The sequence below is a fragment of the Gouania willdenowi genome, chromosome 3, assembly GCF_900634775.1.
Source record: "Gouania willdenowi chromosome 3, fGouWil2.1, whole genome shotgun sequence".
Lineage (NCBI taxonomy): Eukaryota > Metazoa > Chordata > Actinopteri > Blenniiformes > Gobiesocidae > Gouania > Gouania willdenowi.
In genome coordinates, this window is record NC_041046.1 from 13,348,836 (window position 1) to 13,367,581 (window position 18,746).

General features: G+C 44.7%; 1 protein-coding gene across 3 annotated transcripts in view; it reads right to left on the bottom strand.

The window, feature by feature from the left end:
* The window catches only part of LOC114459542 (transcription initiation factor TFIID subunit 4), a 138,845-nt gene that overhangs the window by 20,529 nt on the left and 99,570 nt on the right, over positions 1 to 18,746 (bottom strand). For all 3 annotated transcript variants that reach the window (XM_028441766.1, XM_028441759.1, XM_028441757.1), the window contains one exon: positions 7,059 to 7,181. In XM_028441766.1, the coding sequence (XP_028297567.1) occupies positions 7,059 to 7,181 (123 nt within the window). The remainder of the gene's footprint in view (positions 1 to 7,058; positions 7,182 to 18,746) is intronic.

An 18,746-nucleotide genomic window follows, 5' to 3' on the forward strand; every position in this document is an offset into this window, starting at 1 on the left:
ATTGTTTGAGAATCCAGCTTCAAATCCGCATGCTAACATTAGCATTCCACGTATATTTTTACTCTATAGCAGGGGTCACCGACCTTTCTAAAATGTGAGCTACTTCATAGGTACTGCATAGTCCAAAAGGCTACCAGTTAGAAGAGCACTTCTTAAATACTAAATGTTCACAGTTAAATTAATACTAAAACTTTATTGTACCGTACATTTGTCATCTGTATTTATCTTTGTGAGTTTGAATACTGAAAAGTAAATCAGATTTTAGATGGAACTCATTGCTGACTAGAACTCCTGAGGGCACCTCACGAGGTCCACAAGGGCTACCTGGTGCCTGCGGGCACCGTGTTGGTGACCCCTGATCTAGATCCACAATTTTCTTAAAACTATCACTCAACCTATTCAGAGATAACTTGATCTGTATACAGTTTGCTTTTGAGTTAGAAACCGTTCGATGGGAGAGAGATGAGGCTTGTTGATGTTTTAAACCTGCTTACAATATTTAGATGGAATGTAATACATAATTTGACCATATTGCAAACGTCATCTTAAAATAAAACAACCTATTTAAAACATGTTTTAATGATACTGTTTTTTTGCAATCCACATAATTGAAATAAAAAACCATACAGGTTTTGTTAGTAATTCAATGGCCTCATTTAAAATCCCTAACCCATATGTACAAAGAACAAAAGGTCTTAGTGGGTATTTCAGTGCTCAGCGTTGTGAAGGGGAGGGAAAAGTTGGCTAAGTGCATTGTCTTAATGCTCTACCAACACATGGATTCTGGCCAAAAAACCACTGTAACCATTGTGAAGACTAAACTCTGTCTCCTTTGTGTCTTCACTCGAGATACTAGGTTGCCTTTAAATGTGAAGTCAACATTACAATCTCCTTGACATTATGAAACCAAAGTGCCCTCTTTAATCATATTTACGTACTACGCTGAGAAAGAGAATCCACACTGGAATTCCTATGCTTCATGTCATCCTGATTTCAGGTTGAACAGCTGTAAGTCAGAGCTCACCCTGAAAAATGTTAATAGTGAAAAATAAATAAATGCAACAGCTAATCAGGGGGTTAATGTCAATGCACTCAGAGGCTTTAACAGAAGCCTCACAGCAGTTGAGGGCAAAAGACAAGATCCACATGTTTGAGGAAAATATGAAAAGGTTAAACTGCTCTCCTAAAATAACCACTGTGCTTGGTTTGTAAAGCAACAGTGTTGTGCTCGTGTTTCGCTAAAATAGTCTGCAGTGAACACTAACTTGCTCATTATTCCGCCACCACCAAGCATATATGACTTTTAACCAAATACTAACCCAAGGAAACTTTAAGAAGCTAAAGGGGAAATATGGAGGAGGAGCAAGTTTTAGAGCACTACTGGTCTGTCTTCTCCTTAACCAAACAGCCTGGTTGGTCTTAGTCCTTTGAGTCCTCACACCCCCCTCCAGCTCCGGAAGCCGTGTACTCTTCGAGTTTCCTGTTTGTCTGGTTGAAAACCTGGCTGTTTCACTCCCAGGCGGCACGTTGGGAGGGACGTAAGAGAAGGAGGAGTCGGAAAAAAGCACAAGAGAGGACAGAGGGGAGGTTGGCGGGGAGAAAGCAAGAGGAGAGACATTGAACACTCCGAGTTGGGATTGATTTACTTCATTAACCGAGATTACAAGTTTAACTTACAAACCAGAGGTCAAAATTTCTCATTAACAAGGGGACCGTGGAGAACCTCAGGGCGTGGAGACCACTCTTATTACTGACTACACATTTCAATCTGTCTTTGATGTTCCATGTCTGCCTTTTTACCCCTTCTATCCCCCCCTCCTATTTTTTGGCAGCGAGGTTGATTTTAATTGTAGCTATAGAACAGAGCATAGTTTGCCTGTAAGCCAGCCTCCACATCTGTAGTGAGTGCAGCTTTAGTGATATTGGGTGCAGTCCATAGCTCGAGGCTAATTTTAATGGTCCCCCTCCTCTCCCTCCTTCATTGGAGACTCAGATTGTTTTCCACGTGATTCCTGTTAATTTCGCTGGAGGAAAGGGCATCACTTTTCCTTGTGCTTTTCCCCCCTTTCTTTCAATGCCTCTCACTCTATTGCCTCACTCCTTTTTTCTGATCTACAGCAACAAAGGAAGGAAGTGAAATGAATTAAAATAGAAAAATAGACTGTGCTCACTATTTAAACCGATTGCCTACCTTTTGTCCCTCATACTGCGTCCAGTTCGAGGCAGAATCGAAGGAGCCATGTGGCTGAACAAACAGGATACAGTTCATCTGCTGTTGTCACTTTTCCCATTAACAAACAAATGCTTAAATGTAACAAATAACCTATGTGCTTGGAAATTGTGACAAGGATATTCCAGAGCCGAGAGCATGTTTGACACGGCAGGATGTTGTGCATCCAGGCGCGGTTTTACACCACAGATCCTTTAATGTAAACCATGGACATACTGATGCTCTCATCTTAGCAGTGAAGTCACAACAAACAAAGTCAATGAAGGTATTGGAAACTGTAAAAATAATTTTGAATGTGTGAAATAATAAACTGTAGAATCTGTGATAGAACTGACTCTAGTAATCTTCCATAACAATGTACAAATTTATTTCAGAACTATCCATCTCATTTCTGGGGTCACTACTTCCTAAATATGGGTGCAACATTTTGCAGGATAAATACATGATCATTAAAGTAAACTTTAAATAAAGTGTCTATTTGTACATTTGCCGTACGGACAACACCCAGTACTATTGGTATGGTTAACGAAATACACGTACATAGCATCTTAGGGTTAGGGTTAGGTTATAACCCAATATCGCAACAATTTTTAGAGTTAGGGTTAGGTTTAGTCCTAGTCACGCAACCTAAGCTGACCAATGACTGACCTATTACGTGACTTAAACTTTCCAAATAGGGGCGCTGCATACGGATAGAATGTCAGAATATTGAAATGGCAACCGTACGGATAGCCACTGCCAATTTTATTTATAGCCTCACACAAAAAAGTGCAGCAAATACAGAACACAAAATTCCTAACAAAAGATGATGTAACTAAATTCCTGTTTACAATAAATATTAATATGCTTCAATTTGTTTGAAAAAAGAAGGCATTTCCAGCAAAACATTGATCTATAATGATCCTTGTTATCAGTTAGCCATAAACTTGTTCTCCTATCACACAGCTAATTGTGCCTAAAATCATTTCATTTACAGGAACAAGGTGAATGGGAAAAACCATGACATGTCTATTTAATACTCTATAATGATCCAAATATCTGATAATTTCCACTTAATACTTTTGGGTTCCTATAGCATTCCATATATCTGTGCAGTACATGTCAACCAAAAGCAGTTCACATTTTTAATTAAATGTACTTTATTCATACTCCTCTTTTATCCTTTGATTTTACAAACCCAACAAAATAGTTCCTTTCAGAAATTTAGGCATTCATTTTAAGGAGAAAACAAGTCATATTCTGTGTGCCTGTGCGGCTCGTACCTGTGTCTCAGTGGACCCTCTTCTAGTGAGCCAACCAGCAGCCACTGCCATTGGCTCCTCAGACATGATCCACCCCGAGGAGTCCTGTAAGACCTCCTTTGTTTCCTCCTGCAGACTAGATCAGGCTGGAGACAGGCACTCCAGTCTTGACTGGCTATCAGTTTCACAGCCTGTGGCAAGTCACATCATGGCATAGGCCCAAGTGTGGCCAAGAAATCCTCAAAATAAAGGTATCTGTGTATAGTGGCCTGGGGTTGGAACTCCAACTTCATGTCACCTGCATTCGCTAACAGTTGCAAGAAAGTTGAAAGCTGGTCGGATGTGGAAAGGAACCGGCAGGTGAGATGTAATATTGAAGAGAAGCATTTCAACAGGAGCCATGGCTCGAAAAGAACAGGATCTCAACAAGGCCATTATCTGGCTCCTAATTTCAGCTCTGGCACAGCACTGAAGGGCTGCCTTTGTCTGGGATTAATGCGGAAAGCTCAGGATGCGATGTCAGAGGGAAATAATCAGCGTGGGCCCTTCATAACGTTGGCTGCTTGTGCTCCTGGCCAAGGCCTGCGGCTCATTTCTGTGGAGATGAAATCTATGACAAGCCCCTCAGTGAAGCTAAGAGCAGGCAACAGTCCAGTAACACCCACAGGCCTCCAGGCATCCTGTGACCCCCTTAGAAAAGTCACATTCACTTTGCTCTGGAGAAGGGAAAGAGAACGCCGCCGGCGCTTGCAGCCCATGTGAAATGAAGAAATGTGAGGAGGTGAAAACGAAGTGAAAATAAGTTAAGAATTCTTCTACACCCTCTTCTAGACTCACACTAAAGGAGGGATGTACTGTGACTTCACTAATGCCTTGTAATTAAACATATACACAACATTACAAGGAAAGAAAAAAGACAGAAAACAGGCAACCACTCCGACATAATGTAAATTCATGTTTATGTTGTGTAACTGCATTTGGGAGAGCAGCTTGAGACTGTAGCTTTTTCTAGTGCAGCAGAAGGTCGCAGGCTAATACCCATCAGGGTAAAACATTCTGAAAGAGGTTGGCACTGTACTCAAGGACCAGAAGTAATGCTTTTATTTTGTTATTTATGCTTTTTTACCGGGTGCATAACTATGCTCCTCTGCAGCATACTGCTGCTAAGCCAAGGATGTGAAGATGCAACTCGATAAGCAGGTCACTAAAATGACCAATTGACATTCAAAATTCAGCCTTTTTTTAGATTCATCATACTTACAGAAAAATATGTGAAATTTAAATGTGGCCTCTCCTGCCTAAAGGGAAACATGACTCGTTACAGCACTGTGCATGACTTCACGTAGAACGCTTTGTTGGAGAAATGTGATACTGGAGTCTCTTCCTATGAAAAACTTGGTTAGATATTATTTCCTTATAACAGAATAGCCTAGTTAATCTAAAACCAGTGATATTTCACATCACTGGTATGATGATGTCTAATCCCAGCTCATGTTCTATGTTAGTGAAAGAACAACCCAACGCTTGGTCAAATCTGCTTATAAGGATAGAATTAGCCAACACATTTGCAGACTTAAAAAGTCAAATTGGGACTAGCTAAAGCAAAACTAAACGCTAAAAGCTACACACTATTTTGGCTCCCGTAAGAAGTATGATGGGTGATATGGACCAAAATTCATATCAGTATTTTTTTTCAAAACTGTGATTTACGATATAAACCACAACATATTTTTTTCAATAAAGTCCTTCCAGTGGATGAATTTCCCTTGTACAAAATGCACTTATCATAATAACAGCATGTTGTGCCACTATTGGCTTTTTCTCTCATAATAGTAAAACATGTGTGAGTAAGTTCTGTAGTGTGGCTTGTTTCAGAGTAAGTCTGTGTTGTTAAATACAATTCTGAGAGCGCACTTAACAATCCATTAAACTGTGCTTCTCATGATGTTGTAAGAGTATGTGGCCTAAATCATGCTACTGCATCACAAGCTACGGCGTGACGCAGTGGTTGACCAACAAGAGTTTTGCGTTGAGGGAACGCGTCACTATGTAATTTACTGCCATGCCGTTGGAGAGTTGTGGCTGTGTGTGTCTGTGTGTGCGTGCGCGTATGTGTAATTGTGTGTGTGCGTACATGTGCGTGTATGTGTAATTGTGTGTGCTTACATGTGCATGTATGTGTAATTGTGTGTGTGCGTACGCTTGCGTGTATGTGTAATTGTGTGTGTGCGTACGTGTGCGTGTATGTGTAATTGTGTGTGCTTACATGTGCATGTATGTGTAATTGTGTGTGTGAGTACGCTTGCGTGTATGTGTAATTGTGTGTGTGCGTACGTGTGCGTGTATGTGTAATTGTGTGTGTGCGTACATGTGCGTGTATGTGTAATTGTGTGTGTGCGTACGTGTACGTGTGCGTGTATGTGTAATCGTGTGTGTGCGTACATGTGCGTGTATGTGTAATTGTGTGTGTGCGTACATGTGCGTGTATGTGTAATTGTGTGTGTGCGTACATGTGCGTGTATGTGTAATTGTGTGTTGTCCATCTTGGTTCTCATTGTAGAAAAAACACCGCTCTGCAAAAAGTTGAAAATGGTGGTGGTGTCGACCGGAAAAGGAAATGACCATGAGGTTTGGTGTGGACCAATAACAGCGCTTGCTGTCTGCATCGCTTGTCAGGAATTTAGGGAGGCGCGCGTCAGGTTACAATGTAGGGGTCTGCATTGACACAGAGGGCTACGCAACGCTGTCAACGTGACGCAGTAGTATGATTTAGACTTGAGAGGAGGAGCCACCCTACCATGTGAGTGAGAAAGAGCGAGAGAGATAGAGCTGTTTGTGTATGTTGGTAACACAATTCCAGAAACTGTATAAATGTTATCAATGTGTGTCTGTGTGGCTCAAAAGGTTCATTCAGAAATAGTAAAGACCAGGCATTATAGGCTGGGAAACATTGACATTTTAAGTGAAATAAAAGATTGTGTATCACCCAACTCTGCTAATGTCATTCTCAAAATGTGTTACAAGTATAACATTTTAGGATTGCTGTAATCCTTGTACTGTGGAAAGTGAACAGGCTGCATAAATAAGTGGTTTTTGCAAACATGAAAAGAAAAAAAAAATTGCACACATTCAAATAATCATATTTGCTAATTAGCAAATGGCCAATTATGAAACCTAACCACAGTCAGGAATGACATACCCATGAATGTTTACAATAAAAGCTACCTACACAGCATTATGAGTTTGAAAATATATATATATTTTTTTTTTACAGTTTTTTGTACTGATGTAAAAAGCTTCAGCTGGTAAGTTGTCATAGTTACCTCCTTGTCTATCATCAGCAGAGAAAAGCGGGAGGGAATAATGATAAATGAATCCTGCTTTAATTGTTCTCTCACCTATCTAAATATGCTAGTATATAGAGCAATGTTTTTAAGCATCATTTTATGAAGTCGCCACACACCATATATGCAAATTTCCTTCAGCAAACTGAGTCTTGTTGTGCCATGTACTGCCAGCTATTGGCTTAGAAATTTTTTTAAAATACTGTAAATTAAAAAAATTTAAAATAAATAAACTTTCATTACCTCGGCTCCTGATGACGTGGCCCCCGGCGAATCCACTTTACGCTTTTTTCTAGGTCCGATGGCAGCTAATGCAGTCAGGTTTGCATCTCGCTGCCTCATCTGGGCTAACTCCTGTTGTTGCATCTGTTAAAAAAAAAATACAAGGATTAAAAAAATATTTCTTTAAGTATCAGTGAAGTTTTACACATATTGGCGTACATATGTAGTTTGTTTAGAAAAATGGTCCCAATACAAACATGATTTTTCTCTTACATACAGGCCTTTTATTGGTGAAACAATGCTAACAACCCAACTAAACAAACTGTATTGTTTATCTAAAGCCAAAGAGTTCACTCCATATCATCAAGATTCATTATTATAAAAATGCCAACTTCAAATAGTCTTGATACAAATGATCAAATGGTAAGAAAGGCATCACATGAGCAAAAGATAATCTCATAAATATATACCCATTAACTTGAAAACTCTTTGTGGCATAAACAAAATGGAAGGCGCCTGACAGCCATTAGTTGATCTTAAAAAAAAACTGCTAGTTTGTGTGTATGTGTGTGTGGTCACATGTTCCTGTTGTGATTTTAGCCGTTTGTGGTGTATGAGGGGAGGGAGGGGATGTGCACAGCCTACAGTAATGTCATGTCAGGCCGCAGGGCTGTGGGGGAATCAAGCGTTGCTAGGAGCTGCCCTTTCTACTGGGTGGAGGTGTGATGGCCTGGGGCCATGGCACAGAGGGTGTCAGCACTCCCTCCAACACGCAAACGCAATGCACATACATGCACGCGCGCACACACGTGTGTCTATCAATCTTGGCCACAGCAGAGGGAATGGCAACCCACCAGCTTGTCTGTGTGCATGCCCGCTGGGGGGAAGAGAGGCCTGGGTTGCAGCGAACAGGGACAATCAATGTGCGCCTTGATGTCTTTCATGTTCTTTTATGTTATCTCTCAGCATGTGCTCGGTGGGCCCTGGTGTTTGTGTGAGGCATGTATGTTGTCTGATCAGGGGAAAATTCCATGTTACTTTCAGACAGCACTGTGTAAAAGGTTGCTTTGGTGTACTCTGCCTGATCTAAAATGCGCATGCAGTTTTCTCTGATATTTTTTTCTACCTAAAATCCCGCTGGCAAGGCATGCCCTTTAGGGTGTTGCCACTTCACATTTAGCATGGAGGAACTGCTGAAAGACTCAAAACACACTGACAAACACAAAGTAGAGGAAATAATGGCAGTGGTACAGCAGTCTGAACACATACTCTATATTTACCTCTTTTTGACAATGAAAGCAAGTGTAAACACAATAATGTAGCATCAACAATCATTTAGGAGAAGAATGGTGACATATAAGTAAAGTAAGGGACTTAGGGGTTGCTTAATGCCAGCCTTAGTAGAAGTCATACAGAAAACAGTGAGAAGACAATGAATGTTGCTGTCTAGTGTCCACATGGAAAAATAGCATTAAGCTATCAATGCTAACCATGCTACACTTTGCCATGAACAACCCAACAGATCACTGCGACCTGACCTCAAAGAATCCCACTCCAACTGCACTGTGGTGGAACGATAGAGGAGCACGGGGAGTAGGGGTTCAGCTATCTCTCTGATGGCACCAGGATGCCGGCATATCTGCTGCCTGGCAGTTGGCACCAGGCATGGGCTGAAAATGCCCACAGCAACTGCCTGCATTTTCAGATTTACGACTGTACAGCAAATGAAGACTTCATTTTGCCATCTGCAACCCTCCAGTCTGCTTTCCCTATCAGGGAAGTGGTCGCAATGACACTGGGAGACTGACTCCTGATTTCAATCTGGTGCTTCTACATTTATTCGGCTTTGGCTGTTGATTACTGCTACAAGACACAAGTAAGGTTTTAGCCAATCTTTACCATTTTCTTTGTTTATGAAACTTTGCATGTTTAGGTAGTTGGTCATGGCTGTAGCAGCCAAGAATTAAACATCCACTCTGATCTGGAAGTTTGTTGTTCAGTTCGAGCAGCATCGACACAAAAAGCTTATATCCAGAGTTTCTGAAAAATCTGTGTTTGTGTATCATTCTTTTGAAATGCGTAAAAATACCTAACTAGTCTTTTACTATGGTCTACTGCCGGTGGTCATTCATATACATTCATGTATATAAGTCCTGCATTCATCCATAGACCCTTATACAAATGCAAGAAAGCACCGACTTTGCCCAGCCAATAGGCTTCGACTTCCTGGAGCGAGCCACTGTCAATCAAATTGAATGCGCATGCAGCGTCACAACAGCAAATAGGTATCACTCTGAGCAGTATGGCATCATGGAGGAGCGCTCCGAAACTCGTTACCCATTCCACGATTGCCAACGTATAAAGCTTTTACTAAAAAAGAAAAGAAAAGTCCGGGTATAAAGCTTGTGGATAAACGTCTTTGTGACCACAACAGGAGTTATCTCGGAGCTGCTTTTCAAAGGTGGACAGACTTGCTGCTTTTAAAAGGATTCCAAACGGACCTGGATTTGGCGACATTTCAGGTAAAACATGTTTTAATCAAAAGTTATGGCACTTTAACAATAAATGTGTTGTTATTGTAGTTAAGCGACTTTGTTATGTTTTGCAATGCGTGTGCACAAACGTAGAGGTGTAACTTCTGGTAGATTGGCAGAGGCAGGGGAGGAAATAGAGCTGTTGAGGGCTGGACATTGAGACGTTCTCTCAAAAACTCTGAATAGCAACTTTAAGGATCAAACATACTCGTAAGTGCAAAGCTCAGCTTTTACAACCGTGCAGACTTGTCCGCGTATCTGGTGTCGCACAAAATATTGCTAGGCTTTGTATCAACCCACATTAAATCTAACACTGACCTGTATTTCACCGCCTGGTAAAACAGGGCAGGAGAGATAAACACGTCCCAGGATTTTACTGGAAACCACTATGCAGCGGTGCGCTTGAGTACGTAAGCTCTGAGGAGAGCAGACAGTCCGCCATGAGTCCGCTGTGCAGATGTCCGCCTGAATATGTTTGAGCATTTAAGTCCCTTGAGGATGTTAATCCAGACCAGGGGCCTCATTTATAAAAGTGTGCCTAGGTAAGCACACTTCAGCTGGCGTACGCTAAAAACCAGGAAGTGCGTACAAATCTTTTTTTTTACGATTTATAAACGAGGGGGCACGTACGTCCCACGCCTGTTTCCGTTTATAAATCACAATCAACGCAAAGGTTGGCGCACGTGAAGAAACACCTTGCTCTACCCATTTGGTGCCCATAAAAGGTCAGGTGAACGCCCAGAATGAATATTCAATAATACAAATTTCAAGGCGGACTGAGAGGGAAAACGTTCACTCAATGTGAGGTGGAGAGCATATTTTGAGCATATTTTGGTGACAGTGCGCATTACGAATGAAAAAAAAAAGTCAGATCAGGTTGCGTTGCCTCATCGACTGTGACAGGTGAAAAATAAACGATCACACATAAAAGTGGAGGAAGAAATGTGGATCACTCTCAGCATCTGTTCAACAGGTGGAGGAAAGAGCACCGGACTTCAGCCTGACAAAAAGCTGGAGGATTAGTGGGGATCCCCTCTGTGTAACGGAGGTGAGGGACACACAGATGCACTATATATGCGTCAAAAACATGGAATTAAACTCTGCAGCAGCTCGATCGTCTTCCTCCCACTTCAGTCTCTTCCTCCCTCCCGCAGCACCTTGTCCTCAAGGGGGGTCCTGCCGACAGATCTCGCTGGTCTTTGAAGATTCTCTCCCTCCGGTGTATCCCGTGCACCTCGTCCTCAAGCAGTGCCAGATAAGCCACTGTGCGTCTTTACGCATTAGAGTGTGTTCCTTTTTATAACATCTACAAGTGTTGCAGCCAATTGATCGGCAGTTTTGCGCAATGATCATGTGATTTTGGTTACTATTATTATTATTACTATTTTTATTATTGTTAATATAAATTTGTATTTGTAGGTGCGCGTACGTCACTCACTCCCTGGGGCGTCAGTATAATTTTTTCCTTCTCCGTTTTTGCATATGCATCCTTCAAATAATATGTGTTGTGAAATGTTCAATGTGTTTGATTATTTCGCACAAATTCTATTAATTTCACAGAGCTGTCTTTAATTTAATCCTTCTCCTGTTGGCGTCAGAGTTTTCCGTTTCTCATGATTTTGTGGTCAGAGCTGCATTGGAGGTGCGCACATTATCTCGTCAGGTTTTTTTTTTATAAATCCCAAACTTTACTTTCTTTTGTACGTACGCAGCGTTTATAAACGAGGCTCCTGGGGTCCTCAACAACAACTATATAGTTTCTTGGAAACACAAATTTGTCATGTTCTGTTTAGTTTAGTTATTCTGTGTCTTTGTTTTATTCTGAGTCTTGTCTGTGTTTCAGGTGTTCCTGTTTGTGGCTCCACCTCCCAGTGATGTCTGTGTGCTTGGTGGGTGATTGAGTAGCTCCCTCGTGTTTTCACCCAGGTGTGGCCCATTCCCAATCAGGCCTCCTCCACTATTTAGCTGAGTGTTTGGACACAGTATGACTGCTGGATCATTGTTTGTGTGTCTGTGTGATGTCAGGGTTGTTATCTGCTTCCTCGTGTCTGGTCTTGCTCCCTGTTCCAACTCCCCTAAGTTGGATTTGAGTTTTGATTTTGGATTTTGGATTTTTGAATTAAACATGGACTGGTTCCGAGAACGCTATTCCTGCATCCTGCCTCCTTCTTCCCCTGCATTTGGGTCCACACCAACACCCAATCATGACAGAATGATCCAGCCACAAGTGGATCCAGCGGAGATAGATTTGGCAGAGATGGACCTGGCTGAAAGGACTGCCTACTGGCAGAGCTACCTACTGGAGGCCAGGGAAGATCTTTGGTATGGATGGGAGAACGAGCCTGTTAGGGATCCCTACAGGGGAACTCGACTGGCTTTGGGAGGACCCCGGAGCCTACAACGAGGTAAAGGTCGGTCGAGAAGGAAGGGTCAGCCCCGCCAGTCTCCTAGCTCCCAGGCTAGCGTCCCTGTCTTACCTAGCTCCCAGGCTAGCGTCCCTGTTTTACCTAGCTCTCAGGCTAGCGTCCCTGTTTCACCTAGCTCTCAGGCTAGCGTCCCTGTTTCACTTAGCTCTCAGGCTAGCGTCCCTGTTTCTCCTAGCTCTCAGGCTAGCGTCCCTGTTTCTCCTAGCTCTCAGGCTAGCGTCCCTGTTTCTCCTAGCTCTCAGGCTAGCGTCCCTGTTTCTCCTAGCTCTCAGGCTAGCGTCCCTGTTTCTCCTAGCTCTCATGCTAGCGTCCCTGTTTCTCCTAGCTCTCATGCTAGGGTCCCTGTTTCTCCTAGCTCTCATGCTAGCGTCCCTGTTTCTCCTAGCTCTCATGCTAGCGTCCCTGTTTCTCCTAGCTCTCAGGCTAGCGTCCCTGTTTCTCCTAGCTCTCAGGCTAGCGTCCCTGTTTCTCCTAGCTCTCAGGCTAGCGTCCCTGTTTCTCGTAGCTCTCAGGCTAGCGTCCCTGTTTCTCCTAGCTCTCAGGCTAGCGTCCCTGTTTCTCCTAGCTCTCAGGCTAGCGTCCCTGTTTCTCCTAGCTCTCAGGCTAGCGTCCCTGTTTCTCCTAGCTCTCAGGCTAGCGTTCCTGTGTCTCCTAGCTCCCAGGCTAGCGTTCCTGTGTCCCCTAGCTGTCAGGCTAGCGTTCCTGTGTCCCCTAGCTGTCAGGCTAGCGGCCCAGTGCCGGCTCCCCGCACCAGGCCGCCAGTGCCGGCTCCCCGCGCCCTGCCGCCAGTCCCGGCTCCACGCACCCGGCCGCCGCCTGCCCTGCCGCCAGTCCCGGCTCCACGCACCCGGCCGCCGCCTGCCCTGCCGCCAGTCCCGGCTCCACGCACCCGGCCGCCGCCTGCCCTGCCGCCAGTCCCGGCTCCACGCACCCGGCCGCCGCCTGCCCTGCCGCCAGTCCCGGCTCCACGCACCCGGCCGCCGCCTGCCCTGCCGCCAGTCCCGGCTCCACGCACCCGGCCGCCGCCTGCCCTGCCGCCAGTCCCGGCTCCACGCACCCGGCCGCCGCCTGCCCTGCCGCCAGTCCCGGCTCCACGCACCCGGCCGCCGCCTGCCCTGCCGCCAGTCCCGGCTCCACGCACCCGGCCGCCGCCTGCCCTGCCGCCAGTCCCGGCTCCACGCACCCGGCCGCCGCCTGCCCTGCCGCCAGTCCCGGCTCCACGCACCCGGCCGCCGCCTGCCCGCACCAGGCCGCCAACGTCGCCGCCAGTGCCGCCTGCCCGCACCAGGCCGCCAACGTCGCCGCCAGTGCCGCCTGCCCGCACCAGGCCGCCAACGTCGCCGCCAGTGCCGCCTGCCCGCACCAGGCCGCCAACGTCGCCGCCAGTGCCGGCTCCCCGCACCAGGCCGCCAACGTCGCCGCCAGTGCCGGCTCCCCGCACCAGGCCGCCAACGTCGCCGCCAGTGCCGGCTCCCCGCACCAGGCCGCCAACGTCGCCGCCAGTGCCGGCTCCCCGCACCAGGCCGCCAACGTCGCCGCCAGTGCCGGCTCCCCGCACCCCTGTCCCGTCTGAGCCCGGCCCGCCGGAGGTCTTCCCGCCTGTCCCGTCTGAGCCCGGCCCGCCGGAGGTCTTCCCGTCTGAGCCCGGCCCGCCGGAGGTCTTCCCGTCTGAGCCCGGCCCGCCGGAGGTCTTCCCGTCTGAGCCCGGCCCGCCGGAGGTCTCCCCGCCCGGCCCGTCTGAGCCCTCTTCGCCCGGCCCGCCGGAGGTCTCCCCGCCCGTCCCGTCTGAGCCCTCTTCGCCCGGCCCGCCGGAGGTCTCCCCGCCCGTCCCGTCTGAGCCCTCTTCGCCCGGCCCGCCGGAGGTCTCCCCGCCTGCCTCGTCTGAGCCCTCTTCGCCCGGCCCGCCGGAGGTCTCCCCGCCTGCCTCGTCTGAGCCCTCTTCGCCCGGCCCGCCGGAGGTCTCCCCGCCTGCCTCGTCTGAGCCCTCTTCGCCCGGCCCGCCGGAGGTCTCCCCGCCTGCCTCGTCGGCTCCGCCTCATGGGAGGCCGCCGGACTCTTGGTCCCCTGCTTCGCCGGCTCCGCCTCATGGGAGGCCGCCGGACTCTTGGTCCCCTGCTTCGCCGGCTCCGCCTCATGGGAGGCCGCCGGACTCTTGGTCCCCTGCTTCGCCGGCTCCGCCTCATGGGAGGCCGCCGGACTCTTGGTCCCCTGCTTCGCCGGCTCCGCCTCATGGGAGGCCGCCGGACTCTTGGTCCCCTGCTTCGCCGGCTCCGCCTCATGGGAGGCCGCCGGACTCTTGGTCCCCTGCTTCGCCGGCTCCGCCTCATGGGAGGCCGCCGGACTCTTGGTCCCCTGCTGCGCCGGCTCCGCCTCATGGGAGGCCGCCGGACTCCTGGTCCCCTGCTTCGCCGGCTCCGCCTCATGGGAGGCTGCCTAACTTGGTTTCGTCCCTCCTCCGGGCCCCCGTCCACCCACCCTGGTTTGGTGTTTGGGTGGATAGATTTTTGTTTTGAGCGTTTGGAACCCGCTCCTTAAAGGGGGGGTTCTGTCATGTTCTGTTTAGTTTAGTTATTCTGTGTCTTTGTTTTATTCTGAGTCTTGTCTGTGTTTCAGGTGTTCCTGTTTGTGGCTCCACCTCCCAGTGATGTCTGTGTGCTTGGTGGGTGATTGAGTAGCTCCCTCGTGTTTTCACCCAGGTGTGGCCCATTCCCAATCAGGCCTCCTCCACTATTTAGCTGAGTGTTTGGACACAGTATGACTGCTGGATCATTGTTTGTGTGTCTGTGTGATGTCAGGGTTGTTATCTGCTTCCTCGTGTCTGGTCTTGCTCCCTGTTCCAACTCCCCTAAGTTGGATTTGAGTTTTGATTTTGGATTTTGGATTTTTGAATTAAACATGGACTGGTTCCGAGAACGCTATTCCTGCATCCTGCCTCCTTCTTCCCCTGCATTTGGGTCCACACCAACACCCAATCATGACAAAATTACAGTATGAGACAATCAGTAAACTAAGAAAACATTTAAAACATGAAAATTACAGATTCATAATAAAGTGAGTGCGCAGATGACATAAAAATCAAACTCAAATAAACATTAATAAACATTTTTATTGTACACTTTTACAATGTCAAGAATATTGTAGGATTATAGTGTGCTGTCCGATCGAACATTTATACCAAACGGGTGCTAGCGATGATTAATTTCATATGTACGTTAAACAATCAAAAACCAGTGTAAGAAGCTCCAAAATAACTGAGGAACTAACAAGGTCTGGGTGCAAGTCCAGATATTCCCAGAAAAAAAATACAAAGCTAAGATTCTAACTGCACCTCAAGCGCTTTCGCAAAAACATAAGGAAATGATCAACTTTGAGGACCACAGACACACTGGTCAGCCAAGAAAACTTCAGTGCAGCAGTCGACCAACATATCAAGCTAACGCAACCGACTCAGAACTCAGTAACCAGTAGAACAAAGACACCTATATACTATTTGGTTTGGTCAAAAGTGGTCTTCATGAATATTTGCAGCCAAAGGCCTTGACCACTACTTGGTAACAGCAGGTGCTCTGGACATACAAGTCTTACAATGATTGTTTACAGCAAACGAAAGGAGGATAGAGAAGGTAGAAGCAAGTAGAAGCTGCATTTCTGCAAACAGAATGGAAGAATGGGAGGTTTAAATTTGTTTTCAGCACTGATACAAACAAGCTAATACTTTATATTGATCATCTCTTCATCAACTGTATTTTGTCAATTGATTAACATGAACAATACTTAAAATCATTTATTTTACACCTGCATGAAAACATTTTGTCTGCGCTAAACGTATGTATGTTAATAACTTTTCTGTTAGATGTTAGCATTCTGTTTTAGATTCCTATATCATCCTTGTCAAACAAACAAAAATATTTTTATCATTTTAAAAATTTCATTTTTAAGTTAACTTTCATCTTGAAAGACTAATTATTTGTGATTTAACATATGACAGTATTTCATTTGCACTGAAACCGCAAACAAGACATGCGTGTGCCAAATTCAAGACCTTAAACAAACGTGAAAAACAGAAACCTTCGACTCATGAAGTCATTAGCTGTACCTAATAGTTACAATATTTACCACAAAATTCTACAAAGGTCACAACTAGGTTCTTTCTAAGACTGAGAAAATAACCAGGCAGGAGAATGAATACAATTGCCAGATCCGATCAATAACACTGAATAAATATGTGCCATTCCGTCACTTAAATACCAGAGATTTCAGTCTGGCTGTTTGCCCTTTGGAGGAAGAAAACAGGATCTTGTAATGTCAAATTATATTTGCAAAGGTCAGAGGATGTAGAACAATTTCTGAGTTACCAACAAAACCAATCCATAGCTTTAATATTAGTATAAGTGATTTAGGGTACTATTGTGGGTGACATTTTTAGTGTGTCCTTCTAAGATAGACACAATATGTAAGTCTAGCCAGATGGTTAATACCATGTTAACCTGGTTAGAGTAAAGAATAAAACATCCGCCAGGGAAATTTATCAAAGAGACTGTAAAACTGTTTTCAACAAACCTATGCATGTCATATGTCCACTAAAATTCAACAAAAGACTTGAGTGAAAAAAATAGTTTTTAATGTAAATTTGAAAGTACTTTTAAAGATGCGTTTCAATGAAAGATTGGACATATCTAATATCCCACAGAGGAAAAGGATTCTTCTAAAAACAAATATTTTCAAATATGTAAATAGTTTTGTTCAGTTCAACAGTTGAATATGGCCCATACATAATAGCCATGATGCGGCAGGTGCTCTTAGTTATAAAAGTTTAACATTCCTTATAACAGATGACATTAAAATGCTTGTATCTGAATGAGGCTAAAAACACTATTTTGGGAGAATGTGATGTTCACATTGGTAGACTGTCACACAGTTTGATCGTGATGACATTGTCCTGCTGGTGAAAAAGTAAAGCTAATATTACAAGCTAAACAATAGCAGTGTATCTATTACATTACAACAATGTTGACTTTGAGCAAATGTTAATGACATGCTTAGCTAAATCTGATTTACAATTGGAATGACCCATCAGAAAAGTCTAAACTAGTGTTGAATCACTTAAAAGCTGCTGCATAGAGAGGGATGATCACTTCTTCTACGACTGGACGTTTACAGCACTAATCATAGACGGCGTCGCTTGTACATACGGTTGAAATGATTAACTTACAAAGTTACCAAAGGATAAGTTCACTCAAAATATAATTAGAATTTAAAAGGCTTATTCAAGGTGTAGCATTTGGCCCCAGTAAGTACAGCCCTGCAGAGCTGGGGGAATTGTCGCTTGAAAAATTTTTCAACTTTGAGCCACTTTGCGTTGCTTGAAGGAAGGTCGCTTGACGTTGCGTCATTTACATTGATTTTGAATGTAATCTAGTCGCCAGAGTCGCTTCAGTCGGGTTGGGTGTCAACGCACCTTAACAAATAGAATTTGAATAAACAACAACCAAAAAATACCTAAAAACTACATCAAATATCTTCTTAATTTACTACGACCTACTTGGCTTTCTAATAGATTTTGTTTTGCTGTTCTTATTCTAAACACTTTACTTTTAACTAAACTTTCTTTTTTCTAGCTTTAAACACATTTTCACTACTGGAGTGGAAAAAAAACATTTATTTGAACCTTTTTTATGAACTGTAAAATTAATGAATTGCTATCAAAAACTGAAAAAAGATATTTGTCCAAAAAAAAAAAAAAAAAAAAAAACTATTTTGCCTGACGGTGCTAAAATGCCTCTAATCCTTAAAAGGCTTGAAGTGTTCTGATAGGTTTAAAGTGGAGGGGGGTTAGCTGCAGGTTCCTTGATGCCTTTATAACCCAACCTGCCAATCTCTATCTCTGCTGTTTTCAACAAAAGCTCCCCTCCCCACCCCTCTCCTTCTGGCCTGAGGTGCTGCTTGCGGCCCTCCAGACGCTTACAGACAGATGTCCTTGGTGCAGCACAGCACTTTCTGCATGACGTCATAAGCAGCTATGGGGCAGTGGAGAAAGCGAAAGGGCTGATTGCCCTGCTAAGATCCCACTGGAGCACGTTGGACCCTGGGTTTTAGAATTGTCAGCTTTCATGAGTGAAGATCAGGTCCAGCAGTTCATAGCATGAAGGACTTGAGCTCATAGCGCATATGCAGAATGCTTTCTTTTTGCTCAGAAACTCAATAGACCGTATCCATTTTGTTTGCAGGGGGATCGCTCTAACTTATATTTTGCTCTCCTACAAGCAACGCCTCTGGATTTATTGATAAAGTGAAATAGACTCAATTGAATTATAACAGAGGTTATTGCACACATGCACATAATTGTCTACAACTGTAGCAACAAAAATCTAAAAGTTTGAGTGTGAAGAAGGACTAATGTTTTAACCGGAGTGGGGTTTTTTTTCTGGGAGGAATTTGCTGAAGGCTCATTGGATTCTTTAAATAGACCGTCCGTAAGAGCAAATGGGTGAGCCCTGCGGACAATACATACGGACATATGCCTAAAGTCATTCTTAAAATCAAGTAACAATAGATTCATGCCACAAGTAGCATTGAATTGAAAGTAAAATCCTACAATGTAGTCATTTTTATTTTGATAGATCACCATCTTCTTTATTCCATTGTGACTTTGTCTTGTACAGGGTGTGGGGTAAACTAAACCTATCACAGCTAACACATGATACAAAGCTGGATGAAACCTAGATGACGTCATTAATTACTAGTTAGTT